Source organism: Procambarus clarkii, chromosome 41 (genome assembly GCF_040958095.1).
Source record: "Procambarus clarkii isolate CNS0578487 chromosome 41, FALCON_Pclarkii_2.0, whole genome shotgun sequence".
In the NCBI taxonomy this organism is placed as follows: Eukaryota; Metazoa; Arthropoda; class Malacostraca; order Decapoda; family Cambaridae; genus Procambarus; species Procambarus clarkii.
This window is the reverse complement of record NC_091190.1, coordinates 18,066,730-18,089,641: the sequence shown is the minus strand read 5'-3', so window position 1 is coordinate 18,089,641 and position 22,912 is coordinate 18,066,730. Positions and strand designations below refer to the sequence as shown.

Below are 22,912 nucleotides of genomic sequence, written 5' to 3'. Positions count from 1 at the left end.
TCATACCTCTTCCAAGTGCTACATAGCAGGAATGGATTAGTGCTTTCTCCTGAAAATGGCTTTGTCCTATACAGAGTATCTTTCACAATAACGTAGTTGTAGAGTTGATTGTGGACTTATCGGGCAGTTGAAGTCATTTTGCCTTAAAAATGGTTCTGACAAGTTAGGTTACAACTGACTGCGATAAAAGTTCTAAATGACATTTATTTATTTTAAGTTCTATCTGACCTTTTAAACACGTCTTTAGCTAGGATTTTTAATATATATATTTGTTATGTTACAATAGTTACATGGACTTCATATAAATATATATATATATATATATATATATATATATATATATATATATATATATATATATATATATATATATATATATATATATATATGGCTTTAAATGGTACGTGCATTCAGGACACTGAGCCTCGCACTTCATACACAGAGATCACACTAACGTGATGCATCAAATGAACAAATCCACAAGGGCCGTGACGAGGATTCGAACCTGCGTCCTCTCGCACTTCATTCCTGCCAAGTAATAGCCTGACTGTGGCAGGATAGTATTCCGCTAGGAGGGGACGTGAGTGGCAGGAGGCGGCAGTATACCAACCACAACAACCTATAACCCACCATCTGTCAACCACAGGCTTGAGTGGGTCCAGCGGGGGCGTGACGTCCGCCTCGCCTTACTCCTCCCTGGCCAGCAAACTGGCTGGCTACCCGGGCTACCAGCGACCGCCGCCGCTCTCCAAGCCCCAAGACCAGGCTCGATTCCCTTCCCTGTTCTACTCTCACGCTTCCTCGTCCGCTACACTCTCGCTCTCGGCCTCCACGTCGTCCTCCTCGTCGTCGTCGTCTGCTGCACAATCGGTGTTCCCGCCTCTGCTGCCGCTGGTGAGGGACCCGCGCGCTACCTACAGGTAGGTCACGACGCTCCGTCAGGCGCACGATGGCTGGAAAGCTTCGGTAAACAGTACTTCATTTATAACTGAACTAGAAAAGGGGAGGGAGGGAGGGTAACCTGGGGTTGTGCAGGGTCACGGACGTCACATCTTCACTATACACTATCTTTATCACTGTATATATAACCATCTTTATTACGGCAATCTTTCTTATACACTATACCCTATATATTGTAATCATCTTAAATATACACCTTCCCTCTTCTTCACCACCTTCCCTGCCTTTCACCACCTTCCCTGCCCTTCACCACCTTCCTTACCCATCACCACTTTAAGATTACAGGGACGAACGGAATGATTATGGAGTCTTTCGATTAGGGTGACTGGAAATTAATATGATTTGCCATTTCATCCTAGGGAGGGAAGGAGGGGGGAATGGGGAAAACGACCCAGACCCGCCTATGCCCATCCCCGACCAAAAACCAGTCACCCTGCAAAGTTGGATGAGAGGCTGCAGGCTTTGAAAGTCACAAGTTCAAGTATAGACAAACTAGTCACGAACGCCTTAGTGACAGCTAAATATCTAAACCGAACTCTATAATCCCCCCCTAAATCCTAAATCCTATAAAAGCTAAATCCTATATGTTCTTCTCCAGTGACGATGATCTGTCTTCTCGTGATACATTTTTCCAAATTCATGGTTTACGAGTTTACAATTTGTAGGCGCAGTCTGCCCGGGAGGTTGACTCTTATATCTTATGTGGTCTACCACATAATGTAGCGTAAACCTGCGCATCCTCTTATGCGTTTGGTTTCTATATTCTTCCTCTCTATTCAATGCCAATGGGATGAACGAAGAGCCACTTAAAAACGGCTCTGTTAGAACTGTTGCGAGCGCCAGCTGTTACTACTGTTAGAACTGTTGCGAGCGCCAGCTGTTACTACTGTTAGCTGTTACTACTGTTAGAACTGTTGCGAGTGCCAGCTGTTACGAGTGGTGTTGTGTGTGTGTGGCGTATGCTCTATCCTGTTGCTCTAACCAGTTCTCTATCTACAGATACCCGCTGATCAACCCTCTCAGCACCCCGCTCCTCTATCCGCCTTCCTTCCACGCCCTGCTCGCCCAACTATCCGCCCACCACAAGGCAGAGACCGCCGCCCTCGATTCCACCTACAGCACCAGCGAGTCCGCCCACGACCACGCCCACTACAAGCCGGAGACGGCCCAAGACGTCCCTCAAGAAGACGAGTCCTTAAGCGGTGACCTTCGCGACCCTCCGGAAGAGGATGGGATACCTCCACAGCGGGAGACTAAACCCTCTCCACCAAGCTCTGAAAAGGAGGATGAAGATGGAAACGCAGAAGAAGCGAATCATAAAGAAGAGAGAGCGAAGGAAGAAGGGAGCAGCGCAGGTAGAAACTTGGGAATGAAGGGGGTGGAACCCCGCTCCACCGAGGCGCTTCGAACTGTGGATGTCAAGGGTCTGGCCACGCTGCGGGCTCTCGAGCACTACCGCGGCACCCTAGACATGCGCGCTCTGGAGGAATATCGGCGAGCGCTGGAGATGCGCACTCTGGAGGCCCGCGCCGCGCAGATCAACGCTCAAGCGCACATGGAGGCTGCCCAGCTGTGTGGCAGATCATCCACCCCGTCGCCTGACCCCATCCCGTCCACCCACACGCCGCCGGAGTCCCCGTCTCTCAACGACGAGGCCCTCACCGTCAAGCGACCAGAGTACAACATCGACTCGCTGCTGAAGAAGGAAGCGTGAGCCTCCGTCAGCAGTGAGCCCGCGCCTCAAGCCCGCGCCACCCCTCATGACGGCAAGCAATCAACTACCTCCGCATCATTGCCGCTGAGAATCTATTTATGCATTCCCTTACGTTGTCTTCAATGTTCAGTTGTTTAGATCAGAATCACTTGTTGGTTATACTGTATATTATATATATATATATATATATATATATATATATATATATATATATATATATATATATATATATATATATATATATATATATATATAGCGAGGAACATTTAGACTGACACCTATACTAGTTTTAAATCACTGGGTTTTACCTGTTAAAATGAACGTTTGTTTCACCTGTTTTAGCGTCATCACCGGTACCACCTCGAGCTGTTTCTTTTAATATCTCATCTTCACTTTTTTATAACAAAAAATACAAAATAAAAAAACAAGGCAGCATTTACAATAGGTCACGAGATATATTTCAGAACGCATTTACAGTTATCTGTAAATAATGACATTTTCCAATCCGACCAAGACGATTAGGTATGATTTTCCCCCGAATAATAGATATCAGGAATACTTACGATAGCAGCGAGTGAGGGAGATCCAGGCCGTCTGGTGGGCAACTTACCTGCCGGAAATAAGAAAAACAGAAATAAGAGACTGATATTGAGGTAAGAAACTGTTATGTCACTATGTCGGTGCTGTGAAAGGTCCACCAGCTCCGTTCCTGAACCGATTATGTGCCTCTGTAATCCTTTACACCACCGCCCACGGGATGGGTATGGGGTGCATAATAAAGAAAGAAATTGAAAATTGAATCCACTAGACTACAGTTATATAAGCAACTATTGGTTAAGTTTGTAATTATAAATAGTAACATAATAAGCTTTAAATAGCCTCTAGTTGATCTCGAATATTTATAGTTTTAAATACTAACTATAAATTATAATTATTTTAGAATATCACGAAGAGAAATACATAATGAGCAATTGGTACGTATCGTCTAGAAATGGTGGCGCAACTTTTCCTATTGGGGCATTACTGAAATATTCTACAATTTCAAGAAAAACGAATTTGCAGATACACGCGTTTTGTAAACAAATAAGAAAATATATGTAACAGATCAAAACACTGTGTGTTTGAAGCAGTCACGCTCTACTGACTCCGACTATAGAATAAACAGTAGAAAACGTGGTATAACACAGTACTTTATAGGATAAACTATAGGAATATATAGATTAACCGTGGCAGAAAATGCGACATCCAGCACCAGATTTTTTTTTACTGTACAATAATTTAATATTAATTAAAAACAAAATGCAATTGTCATATTTATGATTTCAATTATCACTGCACATAGTTCCATCATTTTAGGCATATTGATACATTTAAAGTATTGATTATCAACCAAAAAAATGTTATATTTGGATTCAGGAGCCAGAGTGTTGAAAAAAGTTCCGTGATTATCCACATTTTTGTTTTAAATTATTATCTATGAACATGATTAGCAGGGCCTTGACGGGGTCAAGTTATAGTGACAATCTTTAACGCATTCTCATTTTGCCAGCGATAGCAGATAACAACCTCGACCTGTTATCTTATATGGAAGTTGTTATCTTATACTTGGCATGGAAGCCTCAACAGTGGATAACACACGTGAGATGCAACTCCAATAAGCTTTATTTACGCGAAACTGGAACTATCTCGGTTGCAACATTAAAACAAAAAATTGGTTTCGAAACGGGATGCACAAAAGTTACTTTCTGAAACCACAATTTTATCAATAGCTAAATGTGTAGTAAGGTAACTTTGGGTGATTGACAGAGGTGGACACAGCGTATCTGTGTCCACCACCTCCGTCTAACGGAAAATGGAAAAAAAGGAAACTAAAAAGAGTATCCTCACATTTTTCACGATGCAACTTTTAGCCGACAATAATATTAACACAATATATATATATATATATATATATATATATATATATATATATATATATGTGCGGAAAATCCACAGAGAAATATGAAATGAGGTGAACGTTTCGGCTTGTTAAAGCCTTTGTCAACACCAGACTGACCAAAGGCTTTAACAAGCCGAAACGTTCACCTCATTTCATATTTCTCTGTGGATTTTCCGCATAAAATGATCAGTGTTTTGTGATCGTCAATTGCATATATATATATATATATATATATATATATATATATATATATATATATATATATATATATATATATATATATATATATATATATATATATATATATATATATATATATATTTTTTTTTTTTTTTTTTTTTTTCCACCAGTCGTCGTCCTCCCCAAGTGCGTGAACTCAGCTTAAATCTCAGCTAAAGCCTCGTAATAGTAATAATATTTTCTTGTTAACTTGTTAACATTTAGTTAACATCATTTGTCTTGCTTCTTTTCTCCGATTTGTTTTGTATTTATAGTATAGTTAGCGCATCCTCATAAGTATATAGTTAGCGCATCCTCATAAGTATATAGTTAGCGCATCCTCATAAGTATATAGTTAGCGCATCCTCATAAGTATATAGTTAGCGCATCCTCATAAGTGCAAACCAATTAGGCATCAATGGCTAATAACCAAATATAGTTGTTAAGTTCTTGTTATCATGTGTTTCGTGTTAGTGTATTTTTTTTTTTTTTAATAATTTGCTGTAGTCAATAGTGTATTTAGGCGTTGTATTGTTGTATTCGCTTCTGGAGCTCGTGTTAAGGTGCAAGTTGCTCGAACGGTAGTAAATAGAAGCCGTTCTTGAAGGCCATGTTGCACAGAGTTGCAATAGAAGCCGTTCTTGAAGGCCATGTTGCACACAGAGTTGCAAAAGAAGCCGTTCTTGAAGGCTATGTTGCACAGAGTTGCAAAAAAGCCGTTCTTGAAGGCCATGTTGCACACAGAGTTGCAACAGAAACCGTTCTTGAAGGCCATGTTGCACACAGAGTTGCAAAAGAAACCGTTCTTGAAGGCCATGTTGCACACAGAGTTGCAAAAGAAACCGTTCTTGAAGGCTATGTTGCACACAGAGTTGTTACGGGAGGTTGATGCCGTCAGAGATGGCAGTCGACCTCTGTTACGCCAGCCCGTTCTCTTGACCTGCCACAACGTACAAAATACAAAGTGCTAACCGAACCAGAGACGTGCAAACCCAAGCCACCCCCCTAACCTAACCAGCCTGCAGAGGCAGAGACAACGTGGATATCTGTGAGTTCGCTTCTTGACGTAGTACCTTGCTACTTGACGCAGTACCTTGCTACTTGACGTAGTACCTTGCTACTTGAAGTAGTCCCTTGCTACTTGACGTAGTACCTTGCTACTTGACGTAGTACCTTGCTACTTGACGTAGTACCTTGCTACTTGACGCAGTACCTTGCTACTTGACGTAGTACCTTGCTACTTGAAGTAGTCCCTTGCTACTTGACGTAGTACCTTGCTACTTGACGTAGTACCTTGCTACTTGAAGTAGTCCCTTGCTACTTGACGTAGTACCTTGCTACTTGACGTAGTACCTTGCTACTTGACGTAGTCCCTTGCTACTTGAAGTAGTCCCTTGCTACTTGACGTAGTACCTTGCTACTTGACGTAGTACCTTGCTACTTGACGTAGTCCCTTGCTACTTGACGTAGTACCTTGCTACTTGAAGTAGTCCCTTGCTACTTGACGCAGTACCTTGCTACTTGACGTAGTACCTTGCTACTTGACGTAGTACCTTGCTACTTTACGTAGTACCTTGCTACTTGACGTAGTCCCTTGCTACTTGAAGTAGTCCCTTGCTACTTGACGTAGTACCTTGCTACTTGACGTAGTCCCTTGCTACTTGAAGTAGTCCCTTGCTACTTGAAGTAGTCCCTTGCTACTTGACGTAGCACCTTGCTACTTGACGTAGTACCTTGCAACTTGACGTAGTACCCTTGCTACTTGACGTAGCACCTTGCTACTTGACGTAGCACCTTGCTACTTGACGTAGTACCTTGCTACTTGACGTAGCATCTTGTAACTTGACGTAGTACCTTGCTACTTGACGTAGCACCTTGCTACTTGACGTAGCACCTTGCTACTTGACGTAGTACCTAGCTACTTGACGTAGTACCTTGCTACTTGACGTAGTACCTTGCTACTTGACGTAGCACCTTGCTACTTGACGTAGTACCTAGCTACTTGACGTAGTACCTTGCTACTTGACGTAGTACCTTGCTACTTGACGCAGTACCTTGCTACTTGACGTAGCACCTTGTAATGCGTACAGTGGGTGAGGGGGGGGGGGGACCGTAAGGTACAACATACATTGTGCTAGTTGAGAGAGGACGGGTCGCACCGTGTACAGTGTTACTACGTGTTTAGAACACACTCTTGTACAATCCAGCACTGTAATTACACCTTAAGTGTTATTCAGAAGTTAGATGTATACCCCCAAAAAACTTTATAATATATATATTCTCACTGTATAACATATAGAATAAATCTCGTGTAAATAGTCGAATTATAATTTAGGTTCTGTTCCACCAGCCGATATGGGAGCAGGGCGAGGCGTTTGGGGAGGGGGAAGGGGGACGTTTCTCCGCACCTGATGCATCTGTTCACCTTGCAGTCAATAGGCACCTGGGAATTAGTCGACTATTATGGCTTGCATCTTGGGATGCAAGCTTTGGGGATACTCAAGAAGCCTAAAAGACCTTCGGTCTCCCATAATAGCAGTCAGATACAGACACCCTGACGGAGACATCCCCAGATGTGGGCTCTGCGAAGCCCAACCACTTGGGCTGGACGGTAGAGCGACGGTCTCGTTTCATGCAGGTCGGCGTTCAATCCCTGACCGTCCAAGTGGTTGGCTTAACATTTCTTTCCCCCCGTCCCATCCCAAATCATTATCCTGACCCCCTTCCCAGTCGTAATGGCCTGGCGCTTGCCCCCTGTACTTGCCTCCCTCCGCGAGGCCCGAGCCTCCTGCTCCTTACCATCTGTCTGGCGCGTGACGCGGAACTAAGTCATACTAGGTAGAACCTTCAGCAAGTTGTACACTCACCAGGTGATGTACACTCACCAGGTGATGTACACTCACCAGGTGATGTACACTCACCAGGTGATGTACACGAGGTAGCTGGGACGGTGCAATGTAACGGTGTAGTCTTGTGGGTGTGGGAAGGGGTCCCTGGTGTACACGTGTGTGTGTGGGAAGGGGTCCCTGGTGTACACGTGTGTGTGTGGGAAGGGGTCCCTGGTGTACACGTGTGTGTGTGGGAAGGGGTCCCTGGTGTACACAAGGGAACTCATCGCCCCTCAAATATTCTACTATAAACAAAATAAAATAATCATTACATATCTTGTGTTTTTTTTCTCACTGTTGCCATCTGTATTATTCACGACCCTACGCTGCACCACCTTCCCTACCCTTCACCACCTTCCCTACCCTTCACCACCTTCCCTACCCTTCACCACCTTCCCTACCCTTCACCACCTTCCCTACCCTTCACCACCTTCCCTACCCTTCACCACCTTCCCTACCCTTCACCACCTTCCCTACCCTTCACCACCTTCCCTACCCTTCACCACCTTCCCTACCCTTCACCACCTTCCCTACCCTTCACCACCCTCCCTACCCTTCACCACCTTCCATACCCTTCATCACCATTCCCTTCATTCCTGAAACCATTTTCACTAAACATTTACAGTAGAAAGCAATATACCACATGACTCATAGTGATGAGGATGGTGTTTTGCTATTTAGCCAAATCGAAATGTGTGTAAGTGATCATTTCATGCAAAGAGGAGCCATAAGGCTCAACCTCGACCCGCCTATGACCATTCCCCTGATAAACATCAATTAACCTGCAAAGTTTGATGAGACTAGCCCCAAGCGTTTGGCCTACAACTGCAAACAAAGAGACGAACAGACACATTTTTATATAGATAAAACCCTCACAGAAACGAAAAATCACAGATATGAACAGCTATTTCACGCATTAAACAGATCTTAAAAAAAACACACACACACATACAATAAAAAAACATGACAAGTAATTCTCAGCAGGCATTCTAATTCGTCTTACAACTGAGAATGAGATAAGATTAAGTGCAAATTGGAATGGATTCGATTTAGACTTTCTCGAAAAAATTAAAAAAAAAAAAGATGCGTATACATAATTAGGTACTTATTAATGTATGCCTTGATACAGAAGACATCTTATATGGCCAGCAATGAAAATATTTCATTGTCCGAATGCACCTGTCTTGTCAATCCCAAGACCTACAATTCTCATACTCCTAACCACATTTTAGGGCATTAATAATGCACTATGTATTAAAATTAAGAAATAATGAGCACTCAGCTACATCAAATAGTCTTCAAAAAATGCCACATGAAAACAGGTTTGAGAAAAACCTGCAACGTGGAAAGTCATAACTCGAGGATCGGAAGCCGGGGTGGAGTAATTCCATTATAGCCCAGCAGGGGGCTAATGACGGGTTTCAGAGAACTGACAGTAAGATAGACGGCGGGAGATTGTGTTCTGGCGGCCGCCCACGGCAACTCTAACCCCGGCAACTGTGCAGATATTAATTGGACGGAGATTGATACCTGGCATCAGTCCTGGCAGCTATCCTGGAACAGACAGGGATATATATATGATTTAGAGGTCCCGGTAGTAGAACCGGGTTCGATATCGCTCTCAACGTACAATCGAGAATTCCAGGGGCCAGATTCACGAAAGCACTTACGCAAGCACTTACGAATCTGTACATCTTTCCTCAATCTACGGCGGCTTTGTTTACAATTATTAAACAGTTAATGAGCTCTGAAGCACCAGGAGGCTGTTTATAACAATAACAACAGTTGATTGGCAAGTTTTCATGCTTGTAAACTGTTTAATAAATGTAACCAAAACCGTCAAAGATTGAGGAAAGATGTACACGTTCGTAACTGCTTGCGTAAGTGCTTTCGTGAATCTGGCCCCAGGTTCGAATCCCAGGCGGGACGGAAATGAAATTGGGCACATTTCCTTTCACCTAGCAGTAAGTAGGTACTGAAGAGTTAGCTTATTGTGGAGTTGCATCCTAGGCTGAGTCAGTAATTCGACCTTAGGTTGGGGAAGGGGGGGGGGGACCTCGATATAAGCCTAACGTGTATGAATACACTCTGGCATCCTGTCCCCTGACACAATGAATTATTAATTATTATGAGGTAGGGCAGGAGGAACATTTTCTTTTTATAGGACATCATGGTGACCGGACTCAATGTTTAAGGCGAGACTATGATATTTACACACACACTGCTGCCCGCATTCCAGTCAAATTATTATTAATAACGAAAATGTGTCTCTTGGAAAAAAATATGGTAGAAACATTCGCTGCCACCAGTTATGATGTCCAAATTCGGCTATTTTTATAAGCTGTAAATTTATCTGAATCACGGTGAAAATTTTGATTTTTTTTTTTCATCGTGAAAAAATATATAATCGCGGCGATAATTCAGCCCGTCCTTTCGAATTATCACGTCACAAAAATGATGTACTAAATTGAAAATTGAAATTGAAATAAGTTTATTGAGGTAAAATACACACAAAGGGATGAGGTAGCTCAAGCTATTCTCACCCCGTTCAGTACATCGTGTTAATACATACATATACACACATCACAAACAATAAACATATTACCAAACATTCAGAGAGATAAACATATACATCTCCTATGTACTAAATGGCTTGAACCCTAATCTAACCTAACCTAACTTGAGGACCCACGAATAGAAAACGAGATGGAATATTTAGAGAACAAACAATGGCGAAAGAAACGAGCCAATATTGATGTAAACCACACACTAGAAAGTGAAGGGACGACGACATTTCGGTCACCCCTGGACCATTCTCAAGTCGATGGACCATCGACTTGAGAATGGTCCAGGACGGACCGAAACGTCGTCGTCCCTTCACTTTCTAGTGTGTGGTCTGGTCAACATATTTCATACACTTTATTGTGACTCATCATCTGCATTGATGCAAACTCAAGATACATGAATCAATGGATCATCCAATTGATGATCCACCCCATCAATGGATCATCCAATTGACGAGCCACCCCATCAATGGATCATCCAATTAATGAGCCACCCCATCAATGGATCATCCAATTGACGAGCCACCTCATCAATGGATCATCCAATTAATGAGCCACCCCATCAATGGATCATCCAATAAAATCAGTAGACTCCTATATATCTCACAAGTCAGTGAGGAGTAGAAGTAGAACTCCCAGAACCCCATCAAGGGAGTAGAACTCCCAGAACCCCATCAAGGGAGTAGAACTCCCAGAACCCCATCAAGGGAATAGAAGGGGGAGTAGAACTCCCAGAACCCCATCAAGCAGGTACTACTGCACGGCTTAGATTCTGCTATGAGTATCTCTATAGGCGTCTACAATACCTGCTGATATAGACCTGACCAAATGTAAACTGTATCAACGAAATTATTCGCACACCCTCCGTCACTAGGTGATGGAGTGAGAAAAGATACGTGAATTTGGAGACGGATTCTATAACAAGATTCAAGAAATGTGTAAATATTTTATTCAAAATGATCTATTACCATAAAATTTTGCCTCGATAAAAGCCAAAACGTGTATAAATACACTCTGGCTTCCTGTCCCCCCGACTCAATGAATTAATTATAGAAAGATTGGTTACAGAGGTCCAGAGCAGATATAAAGAGAAAACGGTTACAGAGCTTACGTGCAGAGATAAAGAGAAAACGGTTTGCTTCAATGGTAGACTCATGTTATGATCTGAAGGTCCCATGTACTACTGTTACGTTCACGGTCTGAGTGAAGGCAGTTCTTAGATACTACTGGCTCTTATAACTATAGTCCTTTTCTTCAAGTTAATAATGGACTAATATTAATGGTCGGGAAAGCGTTCTTTCACCTAATGGTTAGACCCTTTTCTTAAGAAGCAAAGATACGTCTCAGTATGCTGCTATTGAAACCTTATTCAATATCAGATTACTTAATTATATATCCCCATACTAGCTTGCTTATTCGTACGTGGCATGTGAGTTTACTTTAGCTACTTATTTATTTATCTATTTATTTATTTATATATATATACAAGAAGGTACATTGGGATTGTGAGGATACATAGCATAGTAATTACATTCTTGTAAAGCCACTAGTACGCGCAGCGTTTCGGGCAGAAACTGCCCCGCACTAGAATATTTTGAGCAAAGTATATCTTCTAATGCCCGCGAATGAATGAAAGAGTTACAAAGCTCCCTATAATTATCACGTGGTATATGGTTTAAAAAAAATAATTGATGATTAGGCTTTCACTAATAAAGTTTTGAATTGTGTCCTAACCTTTCTCAGACTTTAGAAATGGAGTATTGAGTGTACATTGAGATTCATTACATACCCAAAATTGTAACAATATTCCAGCCTAATTCTGGCAATTACAATGTATCACTGGTGGATGTTTTGTGCTGTCTCCCACGGCCGAATTTATACATAAGATTTTACACATAATAATCCTGTGGGAAAATTCGCTAACCCATGGAACCGCCTACCCGCCGAAGCCGTTACTGCCAAAACTCTGTTAATCTTTAAAGTACAGCTGGAAAAGATCAGCAAGGCAAATGGGGGGACCTTCGACAAGCCGCAACAGCAGGCATCCTAGACTAAGCTTGTATGAGGGATGACAACCCCAGACATCCTAGACTAAGCTTGTATGAGGGATGACAACCCCAGACATCCTAGACTAAGCTTGTATGAGGGATGACAACCCCAGACATCCTAGACTAAGCTTGTACGAGGGATGACAACCCCAGACATCCTAGACTATGCTTGTATGAGGGATGACAACCCCAGACATCCTAGACTAAGCTTGTATGAGGGATGACAACCCCAGACATCCTAGACTAAGCTTGTATGAGGGATGACAACCCCAGACATCCTAGACTAAGCTTGTATGAGAGACGACAACCCCAGACATCCTAGACTAAGCTTGTATGAGACGACAACCCCAGGCATCCTAGACTAAGCTTGTATGGGGGACGACAACCCCAGACATCCTAGACTAAGCTTGTATGGGGACGACAACCCCAAACATCCTAGACTAAGATTGTATGAGGGACGACAACCCCGGATATGCGATACACTTTGCACTGCATCGAGCTCATCCATAAGCTGTACCCGTAGCGGAAAACACAAACCCTTTTTAACATTTCCCGACTCCGGAATAGGTCCCTCGGATCCTCCTTAACCCACCCCTACCCCCAGCCCACCCCCCATAAGCCAGCAGCACCATAACTCATTAAAAAAGTACCTGGGTAGACAGTCAGATATTGTGAGTGGCTCACAAGAGCAGACGTCGGCTATAGGGACCCCGAGGGTAATCCGTTAATGTCTCTGTTAATGGTTAAGAAGTTTGAAACGTCTTTTTTTTTAAGGGATGATTTTTTTTAAAGCTATCGTCATCCTCTTTAATACTCATTTTTACGTGTTTTTTTATTAATGGACTTGTTGAAAAATATGCGCGTTCGTGGTTTTGCGAAGAATATTATTCTTTTTACCCATTAGTTTTAAGCTTTAGTCATTAGTGTTTTTCCTGCCCGAAACGCTTTGCGTAATAGTGGCTTTAGGCATTGTATGTACTAGCTCTATCTATAAAGCCAACAAACTTTGTAAAATCTCTTTATGTATGTACCTTTGAGATATAAAAATTATTATTATTATTATTATTATAATATACCATTTACTCGCCAACATATGTACTTCTACTATCCATTGTACCTTCTTATACATATATAAAATTATAATCAAATTAAAATAAATAACTACAAATAAAAAAAATAAATCAAAATCAACAAAGACCGCAACATAGTATATGAAGGTCGGGATGCGTGTGGGTTTGTTTACATCGGTGTGGTGGTAGTGGCGAGTCTAGGGCGAGTCTTAGGGTGTATTTTGGCCGGCAAGGAGAGCTTATTGGGCAGCATCACTGATGCTGAGAGTGAAGGCACCGCCGTCGTTGAATGTGTCACATTCCCCCAGTAAGGAGAAGTCTCTTGCCAATATGGTTTCAGACCCAATAAAAGCACTAACGATGCACTTATTAGTATGATACCTTGAGGGGAAGGAATCCTTCCTTGATTAACTTGAAGGAATCCTAATCCTTCCTTGATTAACTTGATACATACAGCTCTTGATAAAAATAAGTTCCCTGTTGGTTGTTTGTGGACCTATGTAAGGCTTTTGACTCTGTCAACCACCAAAACCTTCTTCTTAAAATTACTTCATTATGGAGTCAGAGGAAACTCCCTGCAATACCTTCAGTCTTACCTTACTGACAGGCTCCAGTATGTTTCTGTGAATAATTCCATTTCTCCTACACTACCCATAAACATTGGTGTTCCTCAGGGCAGCATACTTGGCCCTCTCCTCTTTCTCATCTACATTAATGACCTTCCAAATGCCTCTCAACACCTCAAACCAATCTTATTTGCTGATGACACAACTTTCATTTTCTCCAGTCCTGACCCACTTGCTCTAAATGTCACTGTGAATACTGAACTAAATAAAGTCCATCTTTGACTAACTGCTAACAAACCCTTAACATTGACAAAACTTTCTATATTTTGTTTGATAATAAATCCTCAAATAAAATTAATTTAAGAATAAACAACATACAAGTCAGTAGTAAAGTTGATGGTAAATTCCTTAGTGTCCTCAACAATAACAAGCTGAATTTCCAGGGACACATTCTAAATATAGCAAAAAAGGTTTCTAAAACTCTTGGCACTCTTTCTAAGATCAGATATTATGTACCGTGCCCTGCCCTGGTGACGCTCTATTACTCTCTCATCTATCCTTATCTCAACTATGGTATTTGTGCATGGGGTTCTACTACCCAAAATCATTTACGTCCTCTAATTACCCAACACAAAGCTTGTATTAGAACAATATTTAACTCAGGCCCCAGACAGCACTCGGTATCCTTACTCAAATCTCTGAATATGTTAGATATTAAGTCACTGCACATCCTCTCATGTGTACTCTATATATTTAAAACTCTGAATTGTAATGTCAATCCTGACCTTAAAAGCTTTGTAGAAGGTTGTAACAGAACCCATGGGCACCACACCAGAAACAAATACTGGATACAGATTAGTAATAATAATAATAATTCATGAAATAATAATAATAATAATTCATGAAATAATAATAATAATAATTCATAAAAAAGGTGAATGGAATAATAACTCATTGTGTACAAGAATGTAACAACTCTTGTATATATCTCAAAAAAAAAAAATACCTATTTGATATTCCAAGAGTACGACTTAATCAAACTAGAAATGCTCTACAAATCAAGGGACCCAGAATGTGGAATGACCTTCCCAATCATGTCAAAGGCTGTACCCCTCTCAACCAGTTTACGATCCAGTTTTACCAGTCTCCGTGGTGTAGTGGTAAGACACTCGCATGGCGATCCACGAGCGCTTTGTCATGGGTTCGTATCCTGGCCGGGGAGGATTTACTGGGCGCAAATCCTTAACTGTAGCCTCTGTTTAACTCAACAGTAAAATGGGTACTTGGTTGTAAAAACGATTCTTCGTGGGGGTCGTATTCCAGGGACCTGCCTGAAACACTACGCATACTAGTGGCTGTACAAGAATGTAATAACTCTTGTATATATCTCAAAAAAAAAAATAAAAAGATGAAAACTAAGTACTATCTAATTAACTCCATGTTGCCTATCTTACCCCTAAATGTCAACCCATGTCTTACTATTTTTAAACCATGCTGTTTGTTGACCAACTTGTATATTGGCTATTTTCTATAATGTTCCCCCCCCCCCTTTTTTATCTTCTATTTTTATTTCTTTCGACGCAATTTATACTTTAAGCTCAATTACTATTAAGTTTTAGTCTAAGTGTTTTTTCCCCCCACCTCACCTTGCCCAAAATGCTATGTGTACTAGTGGCTTTAGGTATTGTATGTACTAGCTCTATCTATAAATCCAACATTATGTTTGTAAATCAACTATGTATGACCTTTCCTGAATAAAATTTACTTACTTACTTACTTTACTCTCACAGGGTTGAGCCACTTAGGGTCTAAAGGACTCTTAGGGTATCGTTGTTGCGGATACAGATTAGTAATAATAATAATAATAATAATTCATAAAAAGGTGAATGGAATAATAACTCATTGTGTCGGGGGACAAGAAGCCAGAGTGTATTCATACACGTTAGGCTTTTATCGAGAGCCTTCCCATCTAGGTCGAATGACTGACCTCACCCAGGATGCAACCCCACAACAAGATGACTAAATCCTCAGTACCTACTTACTGCTAGGTGAACAGGTGCATTAGGTGAAATGAAATGTGCCCAACCATTTATGTCTGGCCTAAGATTTGAACCTGAAATTCTTGATTGTTCGTCGAGAACGAACCCGACTGTACTATCAGGACCCTGCCAGATGGGGGGACCTTGCCAGATGGGGTGACCCTGCCAAATGGGGGGACCCTGCCAAATGAGGGGACTCTGCCAGTTCGTATCCAAACTGTTCAGCAGATTTTAAAAACCAAGTTAACTTAACCTAACCCAAACAAGTTCATCCCAACCCAACAATATACAGGCTGTATACAGTTTTTACAATTAAAAAATTTGTGCTTTCTTACATTTCATTGTGTCAGGGGGGGGGGGGGGAGGGACAGGCAGCCAGAGTGTGAGAATATATATACACGTTAGGCTTATATCGAGGTCCCCATCCCCCTCTAGGTCGAATTACTGATCCTCCAGAATGCAACCCCTCAACGAGCAGACTAACTCCTGGGTACCTACTTACTGCTATGTGAACAGAGGCATTATGTGATAGGAAATGCGCGCAACCATTTCTGTCCCATCTGGGATTCAAACCAATAATTCTCGATTGTGAGTCGAGAACAAACCCGACTCTACTACCGGAATTCTTAATTGCCTGTGGAAGATTTGATTGTGTTCCCCTCCCCCATAATCCAACCCAAATTAACTTGACCCAATCTATACAACCTTTAAAAGTTAGAAAACAAGTTTTGTCATAATTTTTATGTATAATTTTAATGTTCTTAAATTATAATTTTAAATATACTTTATTGGTTTCCCATTTTGGGGGACAGGAAGCCTGCTGAGCTCATGGTGAATTATAATAATAGTAATACATACTATATAGTAATAATTTTTTTCCAAATACATTATACATTTAAAATGTGTATGTGCAGTAATACATTTTAAAAAATGTATTACTGTATGTAAATTGTAAAAATGTATTTAAATGTATTATAAATCTAAAAAAAAAATTATAAATCAAATTACATAAGAATAGTAAGCTAAACATTGCAGCTTTTTCTTTTATTTAAGATTAAGTAAAGAGTTCCATTCCAAAATTGTTAAATAAATATCTGGCCACACTAAGTATGTTTAAGGTACAGGGACTCCATATATAGATATTACACACATACGTATACATACACACAATTGTACCAGAGGTGAGCCATACTCAATTATGATTTCACATGATTTTTATAAATTCAGCTGGTCATTAATAAAATATTTCCTTGCTCAATATAGTGGACCAAGTTTTCCTTAACCAAGAACTTGACATATAATGTACATGAGAAGGTTTGGCAGCCTAAGAATCCTTCATTATTGAATCTATATTTTACAGAGTATAATGTCATCTATTGTTGAATTGTATAAGCAGGTTTATGAATGTGAAGAGATACAAAGATACCATTTTCTCTGATCACTTTTATCGATTGAGTCTGATAACAGATTTTATGTTACTTTATTGCATTAATTGGACACCAGTGATTTAATGTTTTGCTAAGACAAATTATACTTACAGTATACTATGCCTGTATGTTGTTTATCAAGTATACAGTGTGTGGCTATGTATTAAGAAATCTGCAAGTAGATAACATAATTTTGAAGAGTATGTACTGTAAAGTATTATGTAACATTATTTTAAGAATAATTTCAAGATTGAGATTCAATGAGTTAAATATTAAAAGTTGATAAAGCTGTCTTTAGTGAAGTTCAGAATATAGAGAAGTTTAAAAAAAAGTACTACATAGCAGTAATTAAATTAAGCATTTGACTTGGATATTGTGTGAAAAGCAGCAGTGTAGAGTTGTGACTAAATGTGAAGACATTTCCGATATCTAAATTTATAATTCTTTTTATTCATTGTCAGATTGACAGAGAAATTGATATGTGAATTTGAAAAGGTATCATGGGAGTAAAGACTTGAGATAAAAAAATCATGTTTAATAGTTGCATTTTTATTGCATTATTAGTACATTTTCTTTAATCACAGCTTTGCTTATAAGAAATTCTAAATTTCTAGAATGTGGTTCAATAGTAAAGTAAGTTCCTTATTAAAAAAATATTTTCATTTATTATTTACAGGTGGAATGTATGCAAGTTTTAGAGGTTGAAGATACAGTATATGGAAGCTGAGCAAACGAGGTCTACAGCTACCGTAAATTCTCGGCATAACTACAAACATGCTGTAGTTCAACAACTGCTGCCAGTAATGTCTGAGGATACTGACATTGATAACTTTGAGCTTCCAGTAATAAAAGAAGGTATCGCTGGAGGTGAATGCTTAATATATGTTAAAACTGAAGAGAGCGAAGAAGAAATATTATTCATCAACTCGGATAAGTGTTCAGTTGCATGCCAAACTGATGCATCTTTCCATGCCGTTCCTAGTCAACCTTCAATTCCCAATGTTCCTATATTTTTTTGTGCTTTACCATTGCCTGGCTCAGCAACTACTCAGTGCTACATTCCCATCTTGATTGATGTTGGTGTAGGAACAAATCCTTCTGCAGTCTGCTCCAAAACTTACAATAAGGTGAACCATGATACTGACAGTAATGATGCTGTCTCGATCTCGGCACAAAGTCAGGTGACAAACAAGTTTCAGAAGCATAATGATGTGAAGCCTCCAAAGTTATCGTGCATCAAAAAATCTGAAAGTAAGTTGACTTAGCTTGTGATTTGTACTGATCACATGAGTTAATTAGTAATTTAAGATTCTCTTCTTGAATTGGATGATCAAAAATCTTTGTTTAATACAATGCTCACAACATGGGGAAGGTTTTCCCAGACTTCTCTGAGTTATGGCACACATGGAAGAGAGTATGTACCTAAGTGCGAGGTTTGTTTGACCCCTTTAGCAGTAAATATTCAATATGGTCAATTTCTGAGAAACAGGAAACTAATGAAAGGGTCCTTGATAATTACTTATACCTGATCTGGTGTTGTGATGACTTTGGTGATTAGAAGCAGCAAACACAGCATAGTTGGTAATGTAATACCCTGCAAAGCCAGGTAGCAAGGTAAGAAGAGTGCTTGAAATTGTGTATGTAATGTCAGTGCCATGTATCTAGGAGTCACATCTTTCTGGGCCCCTATGACACAAGGGTAGGATGTCATAGAGGCTGTGGAGAGGAGCAATAAAGAATGGAGAAAGAAGGATGAAGCATTTAATGTAATATGTAACAAAATACTTAAGTGGAATTTTGTATGAAGAGCAGAACAGAATAAGATTTGTAAGAGAAGAAGTGAATAAGAGTAAGGAGTATGTAGGCCTGTTAATGAATAATATATCATGGTGTATTTTCAGGTTTGAAAGGGCTACAGTAGCTGTGATGATGATAAGTGAGAATAAAAGAAAACTTTTTACGCAGATTTATGGAAAAATTTACTGTGCAATATAATAGGAGTATGATCACTGCATTGTTTGACATAGGCTAAATATAAATATATTTATATATATTATATGTGCTGAACAGTATATTGATATGAAGCAGTGTTATTTATCAGTAAATTATATTCTTGAAGGGATTTTGTGCAGATTTGATAAAGTGGTTGTATGTGCATGACTGCAACATAATCTTAAATATTATCATCATATCTCTCACGGAGAGGCTATGTTAGCTTTTTAATTACCCCTCCAAGTTTGATGTAATACATTTTCTTCATGTTTGCAGACCCAGTATTGGAATCAGCTGGAAGAAGGGTGGCACAGACAAGTACAACAACCAAGGCGGGAGATGTTCTAAACGTAGTTCACAATCCAACCAGAAAACCACCTATAAATAATGTTCTAGATAATTCACGCACAGATCTAATTAAGAAAAAGAGAGGAAGAAAAAAGAAAGTTATTTGCGAGGTAGATAACAAGATCAGTAGACGAAAACCAACTCGCACCTCACTCTCAGACCTAGACGGCAAGGTCTCAGGTAGGAGGAAGAGGAGAAAAAAGCGAGATGCAGATTTTGAATATGATCTTGATAGTGAGGAAGATGCAAATGTTGATCTGGAGATTGATGATGATGATCAAGATGAAGACTGGAAAATTAATGCCCAAAAAGGTAGTGACGATGAAAAATTAGTGGAAGGCAAAGCTTTAAAGACACTTTGGGGTAATGCTGGTGATCTAAAAGCAGCACCAGTGATTAAGGAATTAGAAGTTAAAGAAGGTTCAGAGGAAGAAGATGTAGAATACAAGAATTTAATTGATACTGTTGTGCAGGAATATGGGGACAGTAGTGACGCATATGATGAGGGGAAAGAAGACTCCGATGAAGGTGTATGTAACATTATCTCGGGCGATGAAGAAGATCATTTTGATGGAAATAAAGTTCACACCATTGGTATAAGCGATTTAGCCTCTGAAAATGAATTTAAGATATCAAAACAAATAAAAAAGTATTCAGATAAAGCAAAAGAAAAGTATCGACAGGAAAAAGTATTAAAGGAGGATGGAAAAGTAATGTACAAGTGTCTGAAATGCAATGAAGAATTTGAATTGCGCATACAGCTAAAGGAACACAGAAAAGTACACACTATGCAATTGAGAATATATGAATGTAGTCACTGTGATAAAGTGTTTACAGAAGCTCGTAAATATTATTCCCACTTGGGTTTCCACGATCGCCTTTTTGAATGCCGTTCATGTGGACGGAGATTCTCCCTGCTGGGTAATTTAAAGAAGCATCTAACCATTCACCAAGGTGCACCAGATCAGGTATGTGAAGTATGTGGCAATCAGTTTTTGAACCCCGATCAGTTGAAGTTGCACCACGAAACTCAGCACAATGGTGACAATATTCGCCCCTACAAAGTTGAATGCATGCATTGTAACAAAAAATATGTTAGGGAAGAGGCTTTTAACCAACATTTAAGTAAAGCTCCATATAAATGCTCATTATGTGATGCTTCATTGGGCTGCGAGTCTAAATTAAAAACTCATGTAAGATACCAGCATGGCCAGTGTGTTTGTGAATTTTGTGGGAAGTCTTTTAAAAAGAACTCAATAATACATCATATTAAAGTAGTCCATAGAGAGGCATGTGTAAAGTGTCCTCTGTGTCCTAAGAAGTTTGCTTATCGTTCAAAAATGCTAGCACACTTTGATGCAAACCACACACTTGAAAAAAAGTATAAATGCAATCAATGTAATTACACTGCCCGAACAGCCAATACACTAAATCTTCATCGCCGTAGATATCATACGGATCCTAACAAACTTCATCGCTACGGTTGTAAACTCTGTGGACGTAAATTTTTCCTTCCTTCCAAGCTTACCCTCCATTATCGTACTCATACAGGAGAGAAACCATTCAAGTGTCAAAGTTGCGGCAAAGCATTTGCTTCAAAGTATAATATGATGGAACATGAGAAATGTGTACATGGTGAGCGAGTACAGCTGAAGCATCCAGACGGCAGTACCACTGTGCGAATAGTTAAGCACCGTCGTGCCCCACGTGCTCCTGGCCGACGCTGTGATTTGTGTGGAGTTGATTTACCATCTTCATCTGCCGTACTCAACCATATGAGAGAAGAGCATGATGCTCATTCCTTGCCAGAGGATTCCTTGGAATCTACAAAAGACACTAAAATGGAACCACCACAAAACAGAGAATCGAATAAAGACAAATACCAGGTAAAAGGTGAGCAGCAATACGAGGTGATAGAAGGTTGTGATCAAGATCTGATACTCACTGCTTCTTCTGGATTGGTAAACATCCATGCAGATTCCATCCCTGAGTATGCTACACACGTGGAAATTGATGGGGTGGAGTATCAGGTGGTCCGGCAGTGATAATTTTTTGAAGATAATGCTACACTCAAATCCTGTGCAGTGTATATAATTGTACTGTATATAATTTATATATAATATAATATATAATATATATATATATATATATATATATATATATATATATATATATATATATATATATATATAAATATATATATATATATATATATGCGGAAAATCCACAGAGAAATGTAAGTCTGGTGTTGACAAAGGCTTTAACAGGCCAAAACGTTCACTTCCTTTCACATTTCTCTGTGGATTTTCCGCATAAAAATGATCAGTGTTTTGTGATCGTCAAATGCATATTTATATATATATATATAATGTATATCTTTTTCTTTACTTTTCAGGTGATATTTTGTTATTTTTGAATATTAAATTAAATGATAATTTGTTACATAAAATGCCTCTTGAACTAAAGGTAATAATTTAATCATGCACAGTAAACTCTGTGAAATTCAATCATGTTATTCATATACCTGAGATTATTGGATCATCTCACTGGTGATCTGGGTTCAGACAAGTTTTCCTATAAGGAAAGGAAGGAGTTCTCGATTCCCACAAACTGCTGAATATTTGTTTTGGTTTCCCATTATCTGGGACAGAAAGCCTCTTAGGGTTATTGAGGCCCCCCCCCCCCCCAGGCCAACTACTGACCTTCCTCAGGATGCAAATCATAAAAGTTTCCAAACTCCCAGGCACCTATTTAATGCTAGATGAGCAGAGGCAGCAGGTGAAAGACAACATTACCCCGTTCTTCTGTCCTGCCGTGGGAATTGAACCCGGGATCATTCAGCTGTGACTACTGCACCCACACAGCATGGGCACCTAGAGCCCATACTAGTCTTATGATTTTAGGCAACAAAGAAATCACTGATATACTGTACGGTGAAAATGGTCTCTAATATGTAACACTAATAATGTCTAAAATGTGTTTTATTCAGTTTAGAATGAAAATAGAGATTGTGGCAGACTGATCTGGACTTGACATTCAGCTTTTATTTATTTATCTTAGCACAGTTTTAGTAATACCATGGGTAATGACCTCTGGGGGGTACGCAGACGGATGGTGGAGCAGCTGTCACTGCCACAC

At 39.9% G+C, this 22,912-nt stretch overlaps 2 protein-coding genes and 1 long non-coding RNA gene across 3 annotated transcripts in view; all 3 read left to right on the top strand.

The window, feature by feature from the left end:
• Positions 1–4,590, top strand: part of LOC123761264 (uncharacterized) — a 40,241-nt gene extending 35,651 nt beyond the window's left edge. The window contains exons 4-5 of the mRNA XM_045747203.2: positions 647–920; positions 1,960–4,590. Coding sequence (XP_045603159.2) covers positions 647–920; positions 1,960–2,674 — 989 coding nt within the window. The 3' untranslated portion in view covers positions 2,675–4,590. The remainder of the gene's footprint in view (positions 1–646; positions 921–1,959) is intronic.
• A 399-nt stretch (positions 4,591–4,989) lies between these two features.
• Positions 4,990–7,995, top strand: LOC138373290 (uncharacterized). The gene is made up of 2 exons (XR_011231114.1): positions 4,990–7,720; positions 7,757–7,995. It is a non-coding gene; the product is annotated as an uncharacterized lncRNA (long non-coding RNA).
• A 5,563-nt stretch (positions 7,996–13,558) lies between these two features.
• Positions 13,559–21,904, top strand: LOC123761086 (zinc finger protein 571). The gene is made up of 3 exons (XM_045747015.2): positions 13,559–13,709; positions 18,111–18,685; positions 19,703–21,904. Exons 2-3 carry the CDS (start codon positions 18,151–18,153, stop codon positions 21,817–21,819), a joined length of 2,652 nt encoding a protein of 883 aa, XP_045602971.2. The 5' UTR covers positions 13,559–13,709; positions 18,111–18,150; the 3' UTR covers positions 21,820–21,904.
• Positions 21,905–22,912: the final 1,008 nt, after the last annotated feature.

What these genes read in the sequence shown, in the direction of transcription:
- LOC123761086 (XM_045747015.2), top strand. Translation starts at nt 18,151, where the DNA reads ATGGAAGCTGAGCAAACGAGGTCTACAGCTACCGTAAATTCTCGGCAT. An exon ending in GTGCATCAAAAAATCTGAAA is followed by an intron (nt 18,686 to 19,702) that starts GTAAGTTGACTT and finishes TCATGTTTGCAG; the next exon opens with ACCCAGTATTGGAATCAGCT.